The sequence below is a fragment of the Strongylocentrotus purpuratus genome, unplaced genomic scaffold (genome assembly GCF_000002235.5).
Source record: "Strongylocentrotus purpuratus isolate Spur 01 unplaced genomic scaffold, Spur_5.0 spur5_contig_821, whole genome shotgun sequence".
Classification (NCBI taxonomy): domain Eukaryota; kingdom Metazoa; phylum Echinodermata; class Echinoidea; order Camarodonta; family Strongylocentrotidae; genus Strongylocentrotus; species Strongylocentrotus purpuratus.
The window spans coordinates 1478382-1502500 of NW_022145526.1; the positions used below are offsets into that span (position 1 = coordinate 1478382).

At 35.2% G+C, this 24119-nt stretch overlaps 2 protein-coding genes across 2 annotated transcripts in view; one reads left to right on the top strand and one right to left on the bottom strand.

Moving 5' to 3' along the window:
• Positions 1-13060, top strand: part of LOC754235 (transforming growth factor-beta receptor-associated protein 1) — a 46939-nt gene extending 33879 nt beyond the window's left edge. The window contains exons 19-22 of the mRNA XM_030981347.1: positions 9792-10007; positions 10917-11077; positions 11613-11685; positions 12370-13060. Of these exons, the coding sequence (XP_030837207.1) occupies positions 9792-10007; positions 10917-11077; positions 11613-11685; positions 12370-12708 (789 nt within the window). The 3' untranslated portion in view covers positions 12709-13060. The remainder of the gene's footprint in view (positions 1-9791; positions 10008-10916; positions 11078-11612; positions 11686-12369) is intronic.
• A 7867-nt stretch (positions 13061-20927) lies between these two features.
• Positions 20928-24119, bottom strand: part of LOC115918512 (Na(+)/H(+) exchange regulatory cofactor NHE-RF1-like) — a 32570-nt gene continuing 29378 nt past the window's right edge. The window contains exons 4-5 of the mRNA XM_030981349.1: positions 23967-24119; positions 20928-22472 (exon numbers count right to left, since the gene is read on the bottom strand). The exon at positions 23967-24119 is cut by the window's right edge and continues 70 nt beyond it. Of these exons, the coding sequence (XP_030837209.1) occupies positions 24007-24119 (113 nt within the window). The 3' untranslated portion in view covers positions 20928-22472; positions 23967-24006. The remainder of the gene's footprint in view (positions 22473-23966) is intronic.

Below are 24119 nucleotides of genomic sequence, written 5' to 3' on the forward strand. Positions count from 1 at the left end.
TCTCATGAGACCTGGGCCCTGTTTCATAAAACTTGATATCAATAACAAGTTACAAGCTACTGTTATAAGCTACTGAAATCGTGGCATCTGATTGGCTGAGAGCAAATTTATCATAGAAATTTAGCATTTGTCATTGATAACAAGTTTTATGAAACAGGGACCTGAAGCAATCAGCCGAGACGACCAAGGTTATACCATGATATCCATGATTGCTCATCTTCCAAAATCAATATGAAAACATATGAAGCAATTAGGTTACAATCAACCAGACCTGTCAGTTAAGAATCATTTTTGAAGGGAATAAAAAAGAAAAATATTGCCTGTTTCCATGTTTATAGATTTAGTTGCATTCTGGTACTGCGATTGCATAATAAAAGAAACTGTTCATATTGTATGATCTTGCAAAATCAATATGAAAACATCTGAAGCAATTAGTTACAATCAGCCAAACCTGTCAGTTAAGAATCATTTTTTAAGGGAATAAAAGAACATAATATCTGTTTCCATGTTTATAGCTTAAGTTGTTTTCTGGTTGTGTGATTGCATAAAAAAGAAACTTTTCATATTGATGATTGCTAAAGCAGGTTTGACTCTTGTTTACGAAGCAAATAGGCGTTTAGTTCTGATGTAAAGTCACTCCATTTTGGCCGGAGTAATGTTCCGAACTCACATAATATTATTGTTATTGCGTTTTATTTCAGATGTAAAAGTCACTCCCATCGGGCAGCGGTAATGTTCTGAACTTACATAATATTATAATTGCACAAACATTGGCATCTTTGTGAAAGAATTAGTACAGAGTTATTTTATCAGATAGACCTAATCTAGGCGTTTTATTTCTGATGTAAAAGTTACTCCATTGAGGCAGGGGTAATTTTTTTCTGAACTCCCATAATATTATCAAAGTTGCGCAAACGTTGTCATCTTTGTGGTAAACTTAGTACAGAGTTATTTTATCAAATAGACCTAATCTAGGCATTTTAATGCAGATGTAAAAGTCATTCCATTGGGGCAGGGGTGATGTTCTGAACTCACATAATAGTATTGTAATTGCGCAAACGTTGGCATCTTTGTGGAAGAACTACTTCAGAGTTATTTTATCAGATAGACCTGCAAGCTACAATGTAGGCGTTTTATTTATGATTTAAAAGTCACTCCATTCGGGCAGGGGTAATGTTGTGAAATCACATAGTATCATTATAATTGCGCATACGTTGGCATCTTTGTGGAATCATTAGTGCAGAGTTATTACCTTAGAAAGGCCTGATGCTCAGTTGCCATCATGATAAATTGGTAGACCAGCTCCATTAGAGTTTTAATGTACATTTTTATCAGCATTGTTGTTACTTCTGATTATTTATAAAATTTGCATTGTTTTATCCAGCTTGGATTTCGATAAAAAAGAGGGATACAATTTACATATTGTTGTATTTCACAGTCCTTTTTGTGTTTGAATTTGTTTAAAGCTACACATTTTTGTTCTCTTGTAATTCTGACTGACTTCTTTGAAGAAGAGATTTCTTTTTTAAGGATTATAACAAGTACTAACAATTCATTTATTTGTTGTATAGTACATGTACATGTATCTGCCTTGAAATGAAGAAACTACAGAAAATGTCATGCATTATGTTCTTTTAAAAAAATGGTGCGAATGTTTAGCACCTCTTGAATGTTTGTAGAGAGATTAAATAATCCGATAAAGATATTACTTCAAGGCTAAAGAGATTGAATAAATATCATTGGTGATTGTGAATGCAATGGGCCATATGAGAAGTGTCCTTGGCTTTAGAATCGGGACACAAGAAAAAGTTTCAAAGGAGATTATTCATCGCAAATCAAGTTAGAAAAGATTAAAGAAAGGAGTTATTTTGGGTCTTTTGTTGAAGAGGTGCAGCCCAGCAGTCATACTTGGATTGATGCTCCGACCCCCACCAAGATTTTCCCTTTAGTTGAACTTCCTCCCCCCCCCCCCCCTCTCCAGCCCCTTTGGTTTTCCACTCTCTGTTAGGATATATACCGATGTTAGATAGCTATAAAACAATTGGGTAGGATAATGCATGAATGGAGGCTTCTTGAGTTGCCTTCTACAATGTACATGCGTTTTGTTCCTAGAGATAGCGATAGATTTTTTTTTTTCTTTTTTTTTTTTTTTGGGGGGGGGGGGGGGTTACCACAGGCGTATTTGGACCCAAATGTGTATCCCTATCTTGAAAGTAGGTCCAGTTGAAACTGATTGTGTGTTTTACCCCCAGCAGACTATTAACAGACTATCGATTCACTTAACTATGAATTGTGAAGTCTAAATTTACCGCCTTTTTTTTCTCAATCAGTCGTTTTGTGTTCAGTTTATGAATCTTTTCTTTTGATATAAAGTCATCTTTGATATACATAAGGATCACCAAAAGAAAACTCACTTTTACAAGAGCGAAATTAAAGAGAGCTCCCATTTCAAAAAATATTTAGGAAAATATATCTATGAGATATATATTTTAATTAATTTTTTTTTCTTCAGTATATTATTATTCTATATATGGAGATACATTTAGGTAAATTCAGTGAAAAAAGCAGAAAGAATCTTACAGAAAACTGTAAAGAACATCATTCATACATTCAGTTTAAAGATTCATGCCTGCGGCTATATGACAAGATCTATCTATATTAATCAGAAATGCTTTAGCTTAAACAAAATAATAGATCCACTCAAATATGCTTAAATATACTTTTGTCTCCAGAATCATATATATAATGCGACAAGTCTGACTATAAGCCACAATGTATTCTTACAAAACTAAGTGCAGTCAATTATGACTGATACTCTACTGGTACATGTCAGGAGGTGTAAATATATAAATGACATCTAGCTAAATACTTTGACAAAATAACATTAAACAGATCTGATAAAGTCATAAATTCTAAGCCAAGAATTGTCAAAATATGTGAGATTTAGAACTTCTGTTTACAAGATCAAAATACACCTTTTCAAAAAATTATTAAAAGTTGGAAAGAAAGAGAGATTCTATCCTTTTGCTAAGCATTATGGAATTTTTTTTACACCATTTCTTTATATTACTTCTAAAATCAAGCTCTAAAGTGTCAATGTGTTATATATTTGCCTGATACCTTCCTGGAAAAACAATAATCTGAAACATATGCATGATTAAACTATACTCATTGCAACTTTACAACTATTAAAACTAAAAGTTTGAATATATGTTCAAATATTAAGTACAAGTTCAATATTTTTGCTAGGCTTATCAAAAATATACAACAGTTGTAGTGTCTAATCTCAAGTATAAAGATATAAAATGATTTCTAGGTAGGCTGGTTCATACTTACCCCAACAATTGTTTCTTTAACTCGTGCATGCTTGAACTAGAAACTTATTTTCAGGAAAGAAATGCAAAATCTATATTGACTACCATCACAGTCACACCGTTCATGAAGTGAGCTTAAGCCTTATGGGAGAGCCTGTGTAACATCAGCCTTAGAACGCTTAACAAAACAATGAAATAGCGAAGCCTGAACACATTCCTCAACAACGGTGTGGATAGGGGTGGTAGATGAGCCCTTCGTGGTGTACTTTTGTAGAATGGCAGCTAATCGATTCTGGGGCACAGTTTTAAAACTTTGCTCCAAACGGTGAGAAGCCAAACAATTTGGGAGTCGTGAATAGGCCCACTCATCTGTGAAAAGCTTTTGGATTTCATATCTCTCGTGGAGGGGTTCCTATTGAAATTAGTGGTTTTATGGCATAAAAGGCAAAATTTGGAGTTAAAGGTCGTCCACTGTGAGTAATTGCGGCGGAACTACAAGTCAGGACTAGAGTAAAAGGTACTTACAGTATGTTGATGGATACTGTTGGGGTTGTTTTCTCACAGCAATTTTTATACATTTTATCTCTCAATACCTTCAAAAAATATCTCAAAACTCAACTCTTCCCTTAACGACATAATTGTAAAGCATGTTTGAACATGTAAATGGAAAATATGCTATATAAACACATTTTTATAATTATTATTATTATTATTGGCAGAGCTCTTTTGCAGTTTACCAGAGCAAGTGGTTGTTATTAAAATCAGGGTCCTCTGTCATAAAACATGTTATCAATAAAAAGGTTCAATATAAGAGCTACTGAAATCATAGCATTTGATTGACTGAGAGCAAATTTGCAATAGAAATTTAGCATTTTTTTTATTGATAACAAATTTTCTGGACTGTGTCTGTATTTATATTTATATTCTGACTCTTAAAGTATTTGTCATTTAGAAAAAAAACATTATGATAATGTGAACATAACTTTGTCCCCCTTTAAATTGATGTATTAAGATTAGTAGAGGTGGTTCGTGGGAACAAGAGGGATACAGATTGACCCCTCCTGGTATAACCTTGATTCATACAATCATTCATTCATTCATTCATTCATTCATTCATTCATTCATTCATACAATCATTCATTCATTTGTTCATTCATTCATTCATTCCTTCATTCATTCATTCATTCATACAATCATTCATTCATTCATTCCTTCATTCATTCATTCATTCATTCATTCATTCATTCATTCATTCTACATTCCTTCATTCCTTCATTCGTTCAATGTATTTATTTAATATACGTTCAACATGGATATTTGTTTTACTCACATGTAAAATGTAGGCTCAGACATACATGTAGTTTACAATGAACATAAATAGGATTCAAATATTGCTTCATTTTGTTGATGACAAAAATCATTTGCTTGGATAAGATTTATATATTTTGTCCTTTATGAGATCTCATTTCAAAGAAATACATTCTTGCTTTGGGCATATCTATCAAAGTTATGACCATCAAAACTGATGGGCCAGTACGCTATATGGATTTTCATTCAAATGAAGTAATTCCAATCCCAACTCCCTGGTAATAGTCTGAGAAGAACATGTTACCAAATCTATCTTCATACCAGAACTCAAACTTTTCTTTAATAAATCAAACACATAGCCTTGGTTTACACGTTCTGGAAAACCTAATGTCTGCTAAACTCCAAATCTCATGGGTTCTTTCAAACTAAAATCCTGCATGTCATGGTCATATGGCAAGCACAAAAGATCCCGCAGAGCGCAGAATTTTTCAATCTCTATCCATCAATTGAATCTCTCGACTGTACTTTGTTGAGAATATGTTTTTCAACAACTCATCATCGAAACCAGGTATAGGGTGTCTCATAAAAAAATGATGGTCACAAATGGTTTCTTTAATAATAAATAGTAATAATAAAATGGTGCTTATGAAGCACTTTCCACCAAAGTATATCATAAGTATGTCATGATCATATTGTGCATAAACTAAACATCTTGCAGAGCAGAGAATTTTCAGTCATTTTTTATCAATTGAATCTCTTCCTGTGCTGTGTTGAGAATATGTTTTTCAACAGCTCATCATCAAAACCAGGTATAGGGTGTCTCATAAAAAAATGGTGGTCACAGATGGTTTCTTAAGCATGTCTTGGTCATATTGCATGAACTGAATATCCTGCAGTTTGTGCGATTCGATTTGCAATACCATTGCAAAATGTTTAAAATATGTAAAATATGAAACAATAAACTGAAACCCAAACTGAAACTTCAAGTTCAATGGACTTAAGTTTGTATGGGGCCTGTTTTATGTAAGCATACAGGAGCGCATCAATTATTCTTTTCACAATTAGTTTTTGTGGTAATTGATAATATATTGATTGAACTTGCAATATCTCTTTTTAGAAGTGACATTTAAAGCTCATATTTTGTCTATATTATAACAACATTGAACCAATAACATGAAACACAACATATATTTGGGTGATTTTGGCGTATTTAAATAAAAAGATGATTATTTCAAATTTAGTGCAGCAGAAACTTCAAATTCAGTGCAGCAGATTTAACTTTATATGTACATTGTGTGTGCAAAATTATTTGTTGGGATACAAAGGTTAAATCTTTTCCTTACCATAACAGAACTAACGGACTATTAGATCCATATCAAAAGAAGAACAACGTTTTTTTTTTGAAGAGTTTCAGTTGCCACGTCAGAGCTCCGAACCCTAGATATTGTTTCAGCATGGCTGGCTACAAAAGTGCAAGTTAACTTGGTTGACCCTCGGAACGCAATGGAGCGTGACCACATTGCCATTGCTGTAACACAATAGTGGGCTGGTCCATTATGCCCTGCGGGGAAGGTATCCATTAGTTTTACTTGGATGTGCATGGTTACCATGATAAAATTTTTGTTTAAAAGTTATTTCCAACTCGGAGCCGTTTGCAATCAACTAATCAAAGGTTAGGAACTTAGGATATTTTTTAATGGATAAAGTTAGTGCCAATTTTAGGTTACTAACTATGTATTGCAAAGGGGCCTTTCACCCAGAATATATTACGATTACTTTGGGGTCAGTTGCACTGTGATATTATTACACTTGTTCTTTAATGTCAACCCTAGTTCAAACGCTACATCTAACCCTAACCATGACCCTAAACCTAGCCTAAAAACCTATTGTAACCCTACACCTAACTGACGCTATATTTCTGATTGTCAACAGAGCAAATGACAGAGCATCCTCACACTCATTTTATAGCAATTTTGAATTTTTTTTTGAAATGTTTGAATTTTAAAATGGATAAAGAAGTAGATCTGTGATTGCCCAAAGATACAAAAGGATGTATTTAAAGTCTCCTTGAAATGTGGTATTACAATTCGAAATCTTCAAATGTTCTGTAATTTCTGCAAAGTAATTTTAATTCAGGAATACTTAAAAGCTATATATTCTTGGATAAACAAATTTAATTACAAATACATTTTTACTACATGAATCATTTGAAAAGTGTTTTCACATTGTTTCTGTTTTTCAATTTAGTATATTTCATTGAGGGAGGACAAGGGAATTAATGTGCGAATATACCGGTAGTTAATGCTCTTTATATTCATCATGCTATGTAAATAACGGTCTGCGCAATTTACCACAGTGTGCTGAAATATACATGTATACAAACTGGCCCCATGCTAATGAGCGAATTGCAATCAGTGTTAATATCTGTCGCCACCGTGACTATCGACTTTAGTTAAAGTTTAAAGATTTAAAAAAAGTATCTGTACAACTGTACGTGTATACTGCCTACATTGTATGTTCAAGTTCATGGCTAATGTTGTGAATAAAAGGAGGAAATCTGCTTTAAGTTCTTGAGTTTCTTTTAATTAGAACCATTCATACCCTTCATATCACTGAAAAGGCCTGTTTTAATCAGCTCGAGTTTGCCTAATAACTCACTATTTTCAGACACAGGATATTATCCTGAAGCTTGAAATTGGGTCCTAGCCAGACTGTTACACTCACCATAGACTAGCTCGGACAGGCGCAAATTAGCACAGGGTATTTTGGAAACAAGACCAAGATACCCGATTAATTTGTGATTGGTATAGTTAAAATAGCTGGTTATTTGGCAAATTCGAGCTGATGAAGACGGGTCTAATGAAACTTTCAGAGCATTTCTTGCCACACTCCTTTTATTATTAAAGGCCAATTAAAGTTATAATTGATGCTATCATATTAGATGTCAAGTTATTAACCCAAAGGTTAATTAACTTCATGTCCTTGAGATTTCCACATTAGAACTTTCCATGAACTACTTCTGGGCCAGACTCTCCCAAAACATTTATTTTATCAAGGTCATATATAGTTATTAATGCTATTGAATTTACATTCAATTATCAAAATAATGCTTGTTTATTTGACTTTGGTTAATTTAGGACAGGGATTTGTAACTTTGTATAGAGAGTTGTTTTGTAGCATTCCTGCCCCTCTCTGCTTAGGTGACCAAGTGGGAAGCTATTTCCCCCACCCACAATGAAGTGCACTGGTCCGTGTTGATGCCATTGTCCTGTGTCAAGGATAGCTGTGGGTGGAAGGTTCCATTGTACAATATGGGGGTCATGGATGAGGGATTTTTTTCTATTTTATTAGATGGGTTGGTCTTTTGTCAGGAAAGACAACACGATTAAAAGATAAAGAACACTGGATGATTTGCTTGTTACAAGTGCATTAAGTTGGAAACTTATTAGCCTACATCTAAGCATTAAAGGCCGGGACAAAGATCTGCATGCCTTGAATGATATACCAGTAAGTAACATTCCCATTTGCAGCCAACATCAAATTCTGTGGAACTTTGCAAGAATTGAGAATATGTCACATATCTGTGAAATTTAAATGTTAGCAGTGTCCTAGTATTCGAATTATGCAAGGAAATCTATTTTTTCTCTAGATTTCACTGTCAGACACTATTTAGTGACTGACCAACTTCATTTTTTCTTTGGTAATAACATACATAAAATGAGCTGTAAAGGTACATGAGCATTCGTCTACATCAATGACCTACTTCTTGTATTGGTAAAAATTGAACTGATTTAATCTTTGTGCAGCACAAAACGTATGACCATTCGGTACAAGGGTCTGAAAATCAGACTATTCCTAAAATGATTGCAATCACTAAAGTCAATTCGACAACTAATGCTCGTTATTTTCCCACTAAAAGACATTTTCAAGCCCTTTGGTTTTGAGGGAAGTTTTAAATTACCAGTAGTGTTATCTTTCAAATGCTGTTAGAATTTAACCTTTTCATTTGTTGGGCCTGCAAATAGGATATAGTACCTTTAAGGCGGGTGGCCAATTATTATTTGACTATTGTGTAGCACATTGATATCATCCCTCACCATGATGTAGAACTGATTTGATCCATGGAAGCAATCAGTCATATTGATGTGTTCACAGTATCGGTGCTATAAATAAATGTCATTTTCGATACTTGGCTCCTCCTAATTTACATCAACACTTTTTCATTTTTCCTTTTTTTCTTCACTTTTCCATAACAATACACCTGGAATGCAGATGAAGAATTTCTGAATATAGTGTTTGATAGTGTTGTTGTTCTGGGGTAATGCTGATGTATACGTTGAGGAGCTTTAAAATAGTTTTATAACTTTGTCACTCTGGAAGAGTTCAAACTGTAGAGGGAGACATATAAGATCATTCTTTGTGCTCTTTAAGTATGTCTACTACACATAAATACACACAAATTTTTATGAGACTTGTTACTTGAAGAATAGGGAGAATTTGTATTTATTTATTTAGTTATTTGTTTATTTATTAATTTATTAATTTATTCATTTATTAGTTTATTCATTTATTCATTTATTCATTTCTGCATGGTATGATCAAGATGAGATTTAACCCACAATAGCAGTAGACTTCAAACAGGTAGCTACAATCACAACACATTTACAGTAATACTGCATGGAGAAACATGCAGGGGTTTGGAAATAGAAGCCCAAGGCTTGAATTTCACTCTCTTTTTCTCATGTTTGATCCTTTTCACACAGATACATGCAATACTTAAAGAGGCATTGCTGTTCCCATAGTCTCAACCTAACCCTGGACTTGAGCTCTAGTCCTTTTTTCTAATCTCACAGTTAGCGATATAGGCCTATAAATGAGTGTCTAATCCAGTGCCTAAACCAGTACCTAGACCAGTGCCTAAACAAGTGCCTAACCAGTATCTAAAACATACAATGATTCAGATAATTTCAATATTTTTGTCCCATTTCCAATTACAGAAAGAGAAATACCACACTCATCTAGCAAAGCTGAACTTGGTCCAAGTCATGAATTTAAGGACTTACTACAGTTTCAGTGGGAATAACGTTGATTAATTTTCATTATTCTTGAAAGCTCAAACACAAGATTGATCTAATATTTGTAATATTTCTCATTTTTTTTCTGTTACAGAAAGAGAAATACCACACTCATCTAGCAGTGCTGTACCTGGACCAGGTCCTGAAGATGAAGGCCAGCACTGAGACAGTCCCTAGGTTAGACCTGGACCTGGCCCGGTCCAAGCTGCGTCACCTGCTCCAAGACTCCTCTGTCTATCGGGTCCAGCTCATCCTAGGGAAGGTCAAGGAGACAGACATGTATGCAGAATGTGCAATACTGTATGGAAAGGTATGTTCCCTGCACTTACCAGGGCCCATTGCATAAAACTTACTACATTTTTGATCAATGAAATCCTGTTCAGTGATTGGTCAACAGAGCATCACGTGATCCAACATAATATTGCTATGATGTAACCGTGGCGTCATCCATGGTAAAGTGCACTATACCATAGCACTATATCATGGATGACGTAATAGATATGCGATCGATCAAGATCAATGTGCTATCGGTCGCGGTCACTTTATGTCCGTCTGCGCTGCTCTCACCAGCCAGAGCACCTGCACTATACACAACTTCAGTGACACTAAACATTATTATTAATATTTAATATATAAGGTTGGTTTGAAAAATATAAAACAAGTATATCATGCACTATTTCAAGCCAATAGTGAAATTATGGATTCCTCAGCGACAGAAATAGCACTATTCCTGCCACCTCGATCCATAATTGCAACTAGAGCCTCTCAGTGCATGGTATATTTGTTTACTATCGATGGTAACTTGGCTGTTAATGCAAACCTTGAATTGATTGGTTATTGCACCACAAGAGGGGGTGATTTTGTTACAGATCAAATCAATTTGCTGGTTGATTTGCCATATTTATTATGATTGTCATCACCCTTGTCAGGGAGAATTTACCACTGGTTTTATTCTTTTCTGCCATTCCCTGTGTTTGGTATAGAGTACAGGAGCTTTGATAATAGTGATTTCCCATTGAAATCTATTTATTTGGATGGTCATATCTCAGCCAATGCTTTGTTTTCATCATTTGGACATTATTTCTGTTGCTCTTTCGGAAAACGAAGATCAAATTATCATTCTGATTATTATCTTTATCACCATCTTTATCACCATCATCATAAATCATCACTATCACAATCATCACTGTATTGTTTCTATCCTATCCCCACCCCTCAGCTGGAGGAGCACGACAAAGCTCTTCGGATCCTGGTCCACAAGCTGCAGGACTACGGAGCCGCAGAGAACTACTGCATGGTCAACTCCAAGGACCAAGACCAGGCCTACAGGAGAAGACTGTTCCAGCTCCTGCTCACAGTGTACCTGGACCCAATGGAAGGGTAAGTGTTTAAATACCTAGTTTCATAAGGGAAAAATTTTGCTCCCACTACTCATCCTTCCCTTTAAGGGACCAGTCCCACATCACTGATAATACATTGAAACCTGTATATAAGTCCGCTCAAGGGAAACATGAAAAGTAGTCTTTTTAGGCAGGTGGTCTTAATGTACTAGTTCCTTTAGTACACTCACTCAGGTTTCATTCAGAACCCATATTCAAGGGAAATGAAAAAAATGTGGTCTTTACAGAGAGTTGGTCACTAAAGCAGGTTTGACTGTAATAACTATGAATTGGGTCTCATGAAGTGGTGTGTAATTTATTGGATATTGATGTTGCTCACTGATTTTTGCTGATCAGCTTTCAGTACTGATTTGCTTGGATCCTCCTTTTAATTGTCTCTTTGTGTCATTCTTTGTTTTAATTTTTTTCTTCTCTCTGTTTTTCCTTTTTTTTTTTTCCTTCTTTACATTTACCTTGCATTTGCCATCAGTATATTTAGCCTTGACTTCTGTTTTTTGTCTCTTTCTTTGGTACAGTAAAAAGGATTCCCTTCTAGGACCTGCTATGAATCTGCTCAACAGCCCAGAGGCTGACTTTGATACTGTCAGAGTAAGTCCTTCTTTTATGTTTTTCTTTCATTCATTTATTTCTGCATCAAGATAAAAAACAATATTATAAAATATTCAAAAAAACCAACATATATAATGAGATATCTGAATTGGGAGGGTCATGAAAAGCACATAAATGGCTTGTTGAAACTGGTCCTGGCTAAATAACAATTACTTGTATATAATTTACAAAAAAGGGAAGATAAAGAAATAAGAGAAAAGGAGGATCCGTTGCATAAACATTGAAAAATAAGTTATAAGAATTTTTTTTAAAGTTCACTTTGTAGTTTAAAGCAGCATAGCCAAGAGAGTGGGGGCACATTCCTCCGACAAAATAAGTATAATACAACTTATAGTAATTTGAGGATAATTAATATTTTACCTCTGTATATGCTTTAGAAGGTTTAATTCTTTTAATGTCTACCTTTTAATTTTATTTTTGCCAATTAATATTTAGGCACAATTCATTCATCACTTGAGCATGAAATATTTTTTCTTGTGATTCCCCCATGCATAAAACAATGATCCTCTTCAACCTGCCCCTCCCCCACCCCCTATAGATCAGAAGAAATAGGTTATCAAATGAAGTTTACAAAAACTCTATCATTATCTTGCATGAGGACCTCTCCATTTGCATCACCAGTAAATGAAAAGTTCTGACACATTCCCCTCATTCTCTTGACAGGTTCTTCAGCTCCTTCCGGAAACCTGGTCAGTGGGTCTCATCTCACGCTTCCTCTCCGAAGCGGTCCGGTCCAGCACCCACGGGAGCCGCATGTCCCGTGTGGAACACACCCTGACCCGCAGTGAGAACCTGCACCTACGCGGGGAAATCGTCGACAACAGCCGTTGCCTCATCTCCCTCACCGAAGACCGGATGTGCCAGGTCTGTCGGGGGCCATTCAGTGAGCCGACCTTTGTGCGATATCCGAACGGGGTCATCACGCATACGCAGTGCGCAAGGAATAAAGCGGTTTGTCCGGTCACGGGGCGGTTGTTCAGTACGCGCAAAGAGTCGACGTGATAGAGCATTGTTGAGTGGTTTTGCGATGCTTGACATGATCAAAGCACTTTCTATTGCTCTGAACTCTAGACTGTGAACCCTCAACTCTGAACTCTGCACTCTCATCACTAGAATGTGAACGCTGCGCTCTCATATGTATAATGTGAGCTATAGGTTTTGCCCAGCAAGAATGTGTAGAATTAAAGTAAATGCAGAGTATAACTAACTAGTTCTATCTATCTGAGCCCATATCATCTTCTTGACTCTGTTAGTGTAGACTTGCAACCCTGAAATCAGAGAAAATCCAGGGAAATGGGTATTCTTTTTCCCCTCAAGGAAGCAAACAGTTGGGGAAATTAGAAATAAAAGACAGCCCCCAAAGACAGTAGTAAATCTCTGACACTTTACCTCAAGTCTTTTAACACTTTGGTTGACTTCTTTGCACATTCACTCATTTGCCACATGTGCACATCTGCACAAAACAGTAGGCACCAATTACCAGAAGGATTGCTTTGTCCAACACAATGCAAATTATCCATTTGCAGAATGGATTAGATCCATCACATTTTTGTATCACTGCCATAGATGAATCATGCACTGGAAACAATTACAAAAAATCCTGCGGCCTTTGGTACAGTAAAACCTGTCTATAAAGACCACTCAAGGGAGTCAAGAAAAGTGGTCTTTATAGGCAGGCATTCTGTATATCCAAGTTCCTTTAGTATATTTTTCAACAAGAAACCATTTTAGATGGAAATGAAAAATTTGATCCCGTGATAAAAACAGGGAGATTAATTGTGTGGCATCGTAAGGGTTAAAGGTCACATTTGGTGAATTTAAAGGTGAACATCACCTCATCCTTATATTTCTCACTCACAGGCATGTATGTGTAGCCAAGAAACAAAGTTGCATTTTGCCCATCATGATGTATATATGGTTTCGGATTCTTTTGTTCAAATACAGATGCATAACTTCTAATCGAAAGTCACAAAACTGCATATAAAACATTGCCAAAACCAAAAAGAATAGGCCTTTTATGTTGAAGTTCTTTGGGATAAAATTAAAATGAAAGCTGAAAGTCAACTAAAATCATGTTCTGCCTACATCATGTGCTGTGTGGCAATGTTTTAAGATGTAGAGTCTCCAATATCTTGAAAGAAGAGCCGCTATAGCTTGGCTTCGAAGAATGTTCGGTTTCTGGAAAAATATGAAGGATTAAAGTGTTCTTAATAGTCATTTCTATTTCATGATATTAAAAGTTGTTTTCAGAAGATTTGTGAATTTCCCAAGCACAAGTTTTACCACTCACGAATAGCCCCGGCAAGTCAGCCCTGGTAAATTCTTTTGCGTGAATTTATTATGTGGTGTAAACAATAATATTATTGAAGTGCAATTTAAGCAAGCATTCAACCAGCATTGCATGTGTTTGCAAATATATTCTTGACCAAATTATTATTCACATTTTAATGTTTACTTTTATATTATATTATTGTTTAGTTGTGTAGGAATTACTATCAAGCTTTTTGTATTGTTGGTACATGTGGCAATATCATGTGCTTTTTCTGTGCTGTGTTCTCTTTGCAGTTCGAACTGTATAAAATACAGAGTTCAATACCTACAAAAGAACAAACAAAAATAAAATTTACAAGGGGTATGAATAATTGAGTTGTTAAAGGTAATACAAAGTTTTGGGAAATTTTGAAAAATGAGTGGGTAGTGATTTTTTACAATTTTGATATATCTGGATGCCCCTGTGGATGTATTATAAGCACTAGAAAATTTTGCCCCTGAAACACTTCTGCTTTCGAGTAAAATAGAATATAAAAAATTACTGGTGCTCCCAAAAAAATTTTGATAAATTTCAAATAGCGCCTACGACCGTACAATAGTATCTGCGACCATGAAAATCTTAGAATATGTAGTTGTGATATATAGATTCCAAACAGGAATTGATATCTTGACCTTGAGAGGGAGCTATACAACATAAAGAGTGTATTATTTACAATTTTATCATTTTAGACTCGATTTCAACCGCGACAACGATCACTGAATATTGTAGGATCGCATATGCTTCCAATATGTTCATTTGAACCAAATTCATGACCCCATACCAAAACTTTGTATTACCTTTAACTGTATCACCATGTATCACAATTCATATTAATGGTGTAAAGTCTCATCTTCATTTTATCTTTTGTTTTTCATGCAACTCAATTTGTAGCGATGTACATTGTAACATATGATATATTTATAATGCTTTGAAATTGTGGGAATTTCGGATATATAGAGATGTGTACAATTAAAGATGTCTGTGTACACAAAGTTTGGCAATGGTAAATTCTTGTTGTAACTACTTGTTGTTTCTAGTCGGCCAATTCCATGTGTTGCAGAATAACATCTACGGAGAATTTGTTGATATACAGTAGGCTTGCGGGTGCACCATGTGAGAGAGAGAGAGGGGATTGAGGAGTCCTGAAAAGGACTCTTGGTAATCTTTCTTGAGGGTGTGTAGTCCTGAAAAGGACTGTTTGTGTAGTCTTGAAAAAGACTGTTGGTTATCTTTCTTAGCTTATAGTTCTAAGGAGAACTATAGTGCTTGGAGAGGACGAGTGGCGGGAGTGGCTCGACGTTTCAAACAGGTTGACTATCCGTCGTCAGGAGAGAATTTGTTGTTTTTAATAGAGAATATTATAGACATTTTAATTAATACTCTAAAAATTAGTGACAAGATATATTGAATATAGTGTTGATTTGATGATAAGAACTCCTTGGTAAACCATTAATTTCCTAAGATTTCAGCCAAAATTATACTACAATACCGGATACTTGTTCAAACTTTCAAATCTATGTCGACCACTCTTCTTGTATACATTTCCTCACTCTTTCAGCAACAGAGAACATCCTATTCCCTTAGGTCTTCATCAGCTCCTACCTTTGTCATTCCCAAATCCTGTAAACAGGCTGGTCAAATCCTTTCAGTCCTTAGCCCCACGTCTCTGGAACAAACTCCCCTCGTTCTTAAGAAACAGTATTTCACTAGATTCCTTCGAAAAACAACTGAAAACTTACCTGTACAACTCACTACATTGTTGATGGTCTCAGAGACAGCGCCTTGTAACCTTTGGAAAAGGCTCTATATAAATCCAATTATTATTATTATTATTATTAGGCATAGTTTTGAATGGATTACGACTGATGACCGAGAGAGAGGGTCTTTGAGAGTTTGTGTAAGCGTTCACGAACGCAACAGCCCAACAACCTAACAGACATGTCCGTCTTTAAGGCCTTCTGAAAACTTTTCTCAGGGTTCATGAAACCAACATGCGACTCTGGAGGGCTGTCGGTATCATGGGCTCTCAGTTAATTTGGATGCACCTAGAAATACCACTTCAGATTTGGCTAATTGACGGAGCGCATAGGGGAGGGTAGTCCAGATCCCGTCCATTTTTTCTTCACTCGTCTTTTTCCCCTCCCTAAAATGCATTTCACATAGTTTGCGAGGTCTCCATTACTCTTTTCAGATTTTACCGCGGTCATCGGATTCATTCATGCACAATGTGCACCATCTCCACTCAATGTAGGGGCATATGGAAATTTGAATTACTATCAACACAAAGGCTTTCGTCATCCTACCAGGTATCCATTTCTCCCCTGGGTATGGAGTGGCAAATGTAGATTGATGCTTTGCCAAATGACATTAGTGCCGTGTCGGGGATAGGAGCCACGACCTTTGAATTTCTAATCAAGTGCTTGAACCACTCCACTACGACACCTCTACTTCTTTATTTTGATATGTTGGACGAACACCCTTCTGCTCTGAATAGACAATATACATGCCCAGAAAAGGTGAATAGTTCCTCGACTATTGGGGGTATGCATGAACAGTGGCAACAACAGTTTTGCGGAACACTTGGCGGACAAGTCGAGAGACAGTTTTGGATGTCATTGATCTTGATTTGTTTCGGATAAAGACACCCTGGCTCTGAAGAGATATCTATGCTCACTAAGGTGCATTTTTCCTTGACTATACAAATTACTATTAGGTAACTACTAAATTACTCATACCCTTACACAGTTTTGTAATAGTTAAAGTATGTGAAAATTGATTTGTCCCAATATATGTTTAAGAATGTGACCCATTAAAGATAAACTTTAGTACTGGTGATGCGATTTCATTGTGAAAGAAAAGGTGTGGAAAGGATCAGAAACAGTTGATCATGTAGCATGTAAATATTGGTGTGCACTGCAAGGTTCTGGAGTCATCAAAATCATAATAAATTTGACCGAGTCTTGGTAAAGTAACAAGCACTCACATAGAAAGCTATATATGGGACAACACACATGGTGTCGGGGCTAGTACTACCTTGATTTCCTTGTCTTTCTATGCTCATTACTCAGCCAGTATACATTTTCTTCCAAAATTGTTTGGCACATGTCATTTATTTGTAATCTTGAACATTCAGTGTAAGTTTCGTTTGATTCTGTGAGAATTTTTTTTTTTTTTTTTACCAGTACTGGAGTTTATCTTTGATATGCTTTCATCTAACACTATTCAACAAAGGCCCTTATTCAACCAGTCAACCTTTCATTCTTGAGTTTCAAAAAACAAACAATTTACAATGGGTAAAAATAAATTAGTTATTTACGGAACTGTATATTTCTACAAGTACAAAACACACAATAATCATATCTGTTGATTCATATCTTATTTTATTATCATAGCGATGAAAAGGAAGCGATTAAAAAACCTAATAATGGATGAAATATCAAAGAAAATGACAGATTTATTACAAAGTCTTGGTATCGTTTACATATTTCATGATTTTTTTTTCTCCTATCCTGTACAACTACAGTACATTCGATGTGCAATAAAAAGTTCCCCGAAAAACAGCAAAATTACAATCATCAGCAAATACAAAAGATAGCTTTTATGAACAAAAAGACGAACCTAGGTGCAAGGTTAATTATACAAGCTCTTTATCTTTCGAAATAATAACAAAATAAATGCATTTATAAGATATTTAGAAGTTTATTTACAGCCATAATTTCTCCTTATCAAACTAATCACTATACACATGTGGAAAAATTACTTAAATTTTTTTGACAAATATATCTGACATATATATGCACGATAATGCACCAATTTTGAAGATTTTCCTATATTCGTGACTTTACCTAAATCTAAATGCTATCGCTACACGCACATTCAGTGTATAGTACCAATGCGTTTATCTGGGTATGCAAGTATATATGCAAATATGAAATGTTTATTTTGAATGACTATTTTAAAACTAAAGTATGCATGTGCACAAAATGATGTTTTGATTGATTTCATACATCTTATAGCTACTTGAACACGCTTTCTAGATATTTTGGTCATTCCAACACAAATGCTTTTACACTACTCAAATGAAATACAGGTACTGGATTTGCGTAAAAGTTTGGAACCTCTACATTAACTGTCACCCTTCTTAATAAGAAGAAGAAAAAAAATCAAACCTAGTTTTGGAAGAATGACTTTTTTAAATGTCTTAGAAACTCAAATGGCTAAAAGAAATCCACCTCCGCAAAAATGAAGAGATGAAGAAGAAGAAAAACATTTAGGTGATGCCTTATTTAAGCAATAATCATACAGTAAAATACAAAGTTTGGTCCAAATAGATACAAGTGTGAATATGCTATCTCAATCATAATTTGAAGGGCGTTGCATCACGTTAACCCTTTCGCGACAATCATTCCATATTTCGTGGTTTCGCTAAATAACTTTGGATTCAGAGATCTACAAAACATGCCACGTGTACGAGGAGAAAAGGCAAAATGTATGCGTTCTTGTTTCATGACCATATTGCGTTTGATGCCGGTAAATTTTAAAAGGAAAGTAAGCTTTAAAATCCTTAACATTGAGAAATTCAAAATCAGGTTTATTTAAATAAAAATTGGCCACTTTTTACAGATTTTTCAAAAATATTCTCAACAATGTATACTCTCTTCAGAGGCATTATATTTTGTAGCGATAAAAGAAATATATAATTGTTGCCAATTTGAAGAACAAAACGTGATTAATTTAGCCCTTACAATAAATCTTGTCCTGAAAGAGTTAAAAAGCACAGTCAACCACATCTTAGAACCATGGTTTAGTTTATCAAAGTCAAATTATACCATAGCTACATGTATACACACTGATGATTATATATAGTAACACATAAGGGCCCCGTTTCATAAAACTTCTTATCAATAACAAATGCTAAATTTCTATGACAAATCTGCTCTTAGCCAATCAAATACAAGGATTTCAGTAGCTTATAACAGTCATTGTAACTTGTAATTGATAATAAGTTTCATGAAAGAGGGCCAAGGTACTGATGAATAGTACACACGATAAGACACTATTATATAACAGCATTAAACCTTTCACGACTCACACACAATTAACCATGCATAATTCAAAGGCAATTTATTGTGATTTCAAGTTTATATGATATCATAACTTAGAGAGAGAGAGAGAGATATGTCATGGTGACAAATCTACAGGAAGTAAGTAAGGTCATAGGTCAAATCATGGAGCTCCAAATATGTAGTTTCCTCCCACAACAATCTCTATGGGAGGGACTACATGATGTATTTGAAGCCTATAAAATGACCAACAGATCAGAAGCAACTTCCTGTGGCATAACTCTCTGTCTCATCAAACTATGGTTGAATCTATATACTGCCCTCAGCCATCCCAACTCTTGTAGTTCTGATTTTAATAGACAATTATATACAGCAGCTTTAATGATCCAATTTTCAGTATTAAACAAGCTCAAATTTTTGTATAATCAGGCATTGTTGTTGGGAAACATTGAAATCAGATCTTTGCACAATTTAAATTACAATTTACATGTACTTCAATAATTTGCGGACATTAAAATGTCTGTACTTCACGTTTTTAAAACATTTCTAGAATTCTCATTTTCCTTGACTCTCTTCTTTGAAGCATATACTTTTCATATAAACCATTTGTATGCACCATAAACATCAACACTGCTGCTTTTGATAAGTAATTTGTTTAAATACCTTTTCAACAATAAACAACCACCACAAATTGTAGGTCGAACTTGTCAATGTTTTAAATTCTATCTGCATATACAGCACAACACATTGCCAGCATATAATCGTAAAGTAGTACTAAATTTCAAACATTTAAAAAAAAAAAAATCCTTTAACAACTAGTTTATACAAGACTGATAAAGAGAGTAAGGAATAAAAATCAGAAACAAAAGTAGTACTTTTATAAGATTCATTTAAGTTTCAATTCGTAGAAAAATATCTATAATTATAATCTTGCATTTTCAGGAACACTTTCGTCTGTGATCGAAACATGCATTAAACAATCACACTAAACTTGATTGACAGTTTCACACGCATATTTCAAGAATTTCTTTATACAAAGTCAGTATGGATTATCCTTTTCTATTGCTTACTACATGTATGTGCCCTACGCTTCCACAAACATGAACTTGAATATTCTGTATGGAAATACTATTGCTTTGTGATACTATCTAAAACTATTCTAAGGATGGTTGATATCATTAAAGGTATTACAAAGTTTTGGTAAATTTTGAAAATTGGCTGGATAGTGATTCTTTACAATTTTGATATATATGGATGCCCTTATGGATGTATTATAAGCACTAACAAAATTAGCCCCTAAAACACTTTGTTTTCATTGAATACACAAATTTACCGGTGCTCCCGGTAAATTTTGATTAATTTCAAATAGCGCCTACGACCATACGATGGTAGCTGCGACCATGAAAATCTCAGAATATGTATTTGTGATATATATATTCCAAACGGTAATAGCAAATCGGTCGATTTTATTCAGAGAACATTGTTTTATAGCTAAATTAATATATTGATCTTGAGAGGGCGCTATACAACATAAAGAGTTTATTATTTACAATTTCATCACTTCAACCGCGACAACGATCACTGAATATTGTAGGATCGCATATGCTTCCAATATGTTCATTTGAACCAAATTCATGACCCTATACCAAAACTTTGTATTACCTTTAAAGAGTTACATGTACATTGTATACCGTACAGCAAGTATTGATTTTGGTACAAAATATTTCTCTTTTTGTGGAGGTTAGAATCCAACCCCCCCCCCCCCCCTCCCCTCCCAACAGGTGTCGTGAAATGCTCGAGGATGATTTATTTTGCACCTACAAGACCTAGAGTATTTTTTACACATCTTTTGAATTGACACACTTTCAAAATAAGGGTATCGAACAACATTAAAAATCACTGTGACAATGTGTGTGACTACAGCAATATAAACATTACGTTATCATACCAACACAGAGATTTGTGAATAAATGATGCAGAAAGACTAAGCAAACTATAATTTCAAACAAAACTTGAGGTGAAATTGAAAGGAATGATATTTTTGACACAGAATCGTGCTTATTTCATTGCTTTTTTTCCAAGGTACATGCACGTTTTGACATAACAGAAATTGGAAGTCATAGAAAGTTATGAGACTACTTCAAATACACTGTAGTTCAAGTGCTGAGTCACAAAATTCAAGTGTCTTGAGATAAAGGCTAAAAGCTGCAAAATGCAACTCGCAACATGAAAACTAGTTTCGAAAATATCTGCTAGCGGACGATAACCCACTCATGAATTATTATATGATAATCTTATGACGAGCTACATGAGAGGAAGCAAAACAATATAACTTTGCTTTAGAAGTTTTTCTTTCACATCTAAATCTTTATGTGCTTTCAAGATCAATTTTTAGCCGACAATCTGTTTGAAATACTGCACACATGTTGTGTGTGAACGTGTGATCGTGAAATGGCATGCACTCATACACTTAAAATATATACAGCTTAAGAAATAGATCATACTATTCTCAATTTACAACTAAAATTGTAGAAGTTCTAGAGGAAATCAAGTGCCATTTTGAGCGTATTGTGATCCTATGATAATTCATCTATTAAAAGACCATTCATGATGCATTCAATCTTTGTCTATCAGTAAGGGCCATGCAAGAAAAACTTTCCACTATGAACTGGTTAACCTCCATTTAAAAATGTGGCTAGATTAACGGTTGCGGATAAAAAATAAAACTCAATGCATGTTTCTTCTTGGCAAAAGGTATCCAATAGAACCAACTCATTCCATTAGCTGTTCAAACGGCCACCCTTTATGACCCAAACAAATTCCATGCATTAGTTGTTGCTTGGTCAGTCAAACCTTGGAAAAGCTTTCAAGTTCGGACCAATGTCCGAGTCATTACAATAATGATCTATTCAGTAGCTATATACGTATCTATTTCATATCTTTGGATAAAATATACCATAAAATATCTATCAACTTTACATTTTTTAATCACACTAGAGTACATCTTGTTTAAGTACTGAGAAGTATTGATATAATATGTACTGGTTTGTAATCACATATGTCGTGTGCCCGTACCATTATACACTGGTTTGCTGACAATAGATGGCGCTCTTCTCATAGCTGATCCGTTGTTTCGCTGCTGGTCAAGCCCTAACCAGGCGAGGAGATTAGATCAGGTGACTAGCAGTGATCATGTGACCAGTGATGATCATGTGATTGGTGGTAGTAATCAGGTGACTTGGGATGATCATGTGATTGGTGGTAGTGATCAGGTGACTTTGGATGATCATGTGACCAGCTCTGATCACCTGACTAATCAGGAGGAGACGCAGGCAGAGTCGGTGGTGAGCACATACCGAAGAATTGGAAGCATGAAGAAATACATGTATATACTGTCAAGGAAAAGAGAAACCAAAAGCGATAAATGAATTTATTGAAATAATGCATAAATGGAAAGGAAATGAATTGAACTAAATAGAAAAGGGTCATAGAATATCTGCTTGAACCCTCCTCAAATGATAGCAGAGACCCAGTCACATCTTGCCCCGTTACAGCCAAACCTGTCTATAGTGACTGGTCACACGTTTTGTATCCTTCTGGGAGAAAATGTGTGTTGAAGAACCTGTCTGGAAAGGCAACCTGTGTACAGTGGTCACTTGCTTGTGTTTTCCTCTTGGGTGGCCTTACTAGAAATGTTTGACTATTTTTAATGTAAAATTCATCCAAAATATTCATCATAAATACAAACTCCTTTACCCCCCCCCCCCCCCCCCCCAAAGCAGCCATAATTATTTTGCTTTATTTCATTGCGTCCATAGCTCTGCTCCACAGTGCAATAGGACTTTGACATTCTGTCCAGATTTTTACGCTCTCAGAACTCTGGTTTTCTTATTCTTCCTAAAAGTACTAAAGTGTGGGGGTGGAACCTTTGCTCATGCAGGGTCTTTGAAGCGATATTCATAACAGCAGATCAGTTGGAGTGTTTCAAAATAATCTTAAAATGCATCCGTTTCATTCATCATATAATTAATTGCTCTGTAATTCTTGAAAGTCCTATCTTACCTCCCTTTCGTTGCTTACTATGCTGTTTTGTTTCATAAGTATCCCTCAAGCACTAGCTTTTCAGTGGACCTAGTGCCCTAAAAATCTCATACATTATTATTATTATTGTATTTGTAGTTTACAGTCAAACCTGCTTTAGTGACCACCTGTCTACAAAACCCACCTGCCTACAAAGACCACATTTTTTTCATTCCCTTTGGTTTCTAATTCAAACATGTACTATTGCAGAGATGCCAACCTTCTTCAACAAAAATAAGTATTCTTAAGAGCAAAAAACAGTATTTTTGGACAAAAAACAGTATTTTTGAAAAAATCTCTCAACTTAACATATCGCCCAATCGAGGAGCTTAAAAAACCAGGCAGTACCACGTATACGTATCCGGATCGGAGCGCGACGTGCATACATCACACGTGGGTTGTTCGCAATGTGCGCAGTTTGGGGCCCGTATCACCATCCTGCGTGCATCGTTTTAAGATGTAGGTGCATAATACACTTACGACACAAAGCCCATGATCAGAAATTAAGAAAAATATCACTAACAAAAAAAATAAAATGAAAAAAAAAAAAAAATTAAAAAAATTTAAAAATTAAAAAAAAAAAAAAAAAATTTAAAAAAACGTAACAAAACATACAAAAAATGTACTGCCGTATTCATAGCGAAAAAACGGAACAAATACGGCAAAAACGGAACAGTTGGCATCTCTGCTATTGGCACCTTCACATAAAGACCACCTGCCTATAAAAACCACTTTTCTTGTATCCCTAGGATGGTCATTATAGACAGGTTTCACTGTATTATATCACAAACCTATCAAATACCTACCTGTTACAACGCACAATTAAAACCACACCCCAGCACCTTCTTATAGCTGATTAAACGCTGCATATTTATCCTCCCAGTTCTTCGAGGATGCCTGCTTCTTCTTCTTCCTCCCTGCAGCCAGTATCCGGGCCTTCTCCATGCTCGACTTGTTGC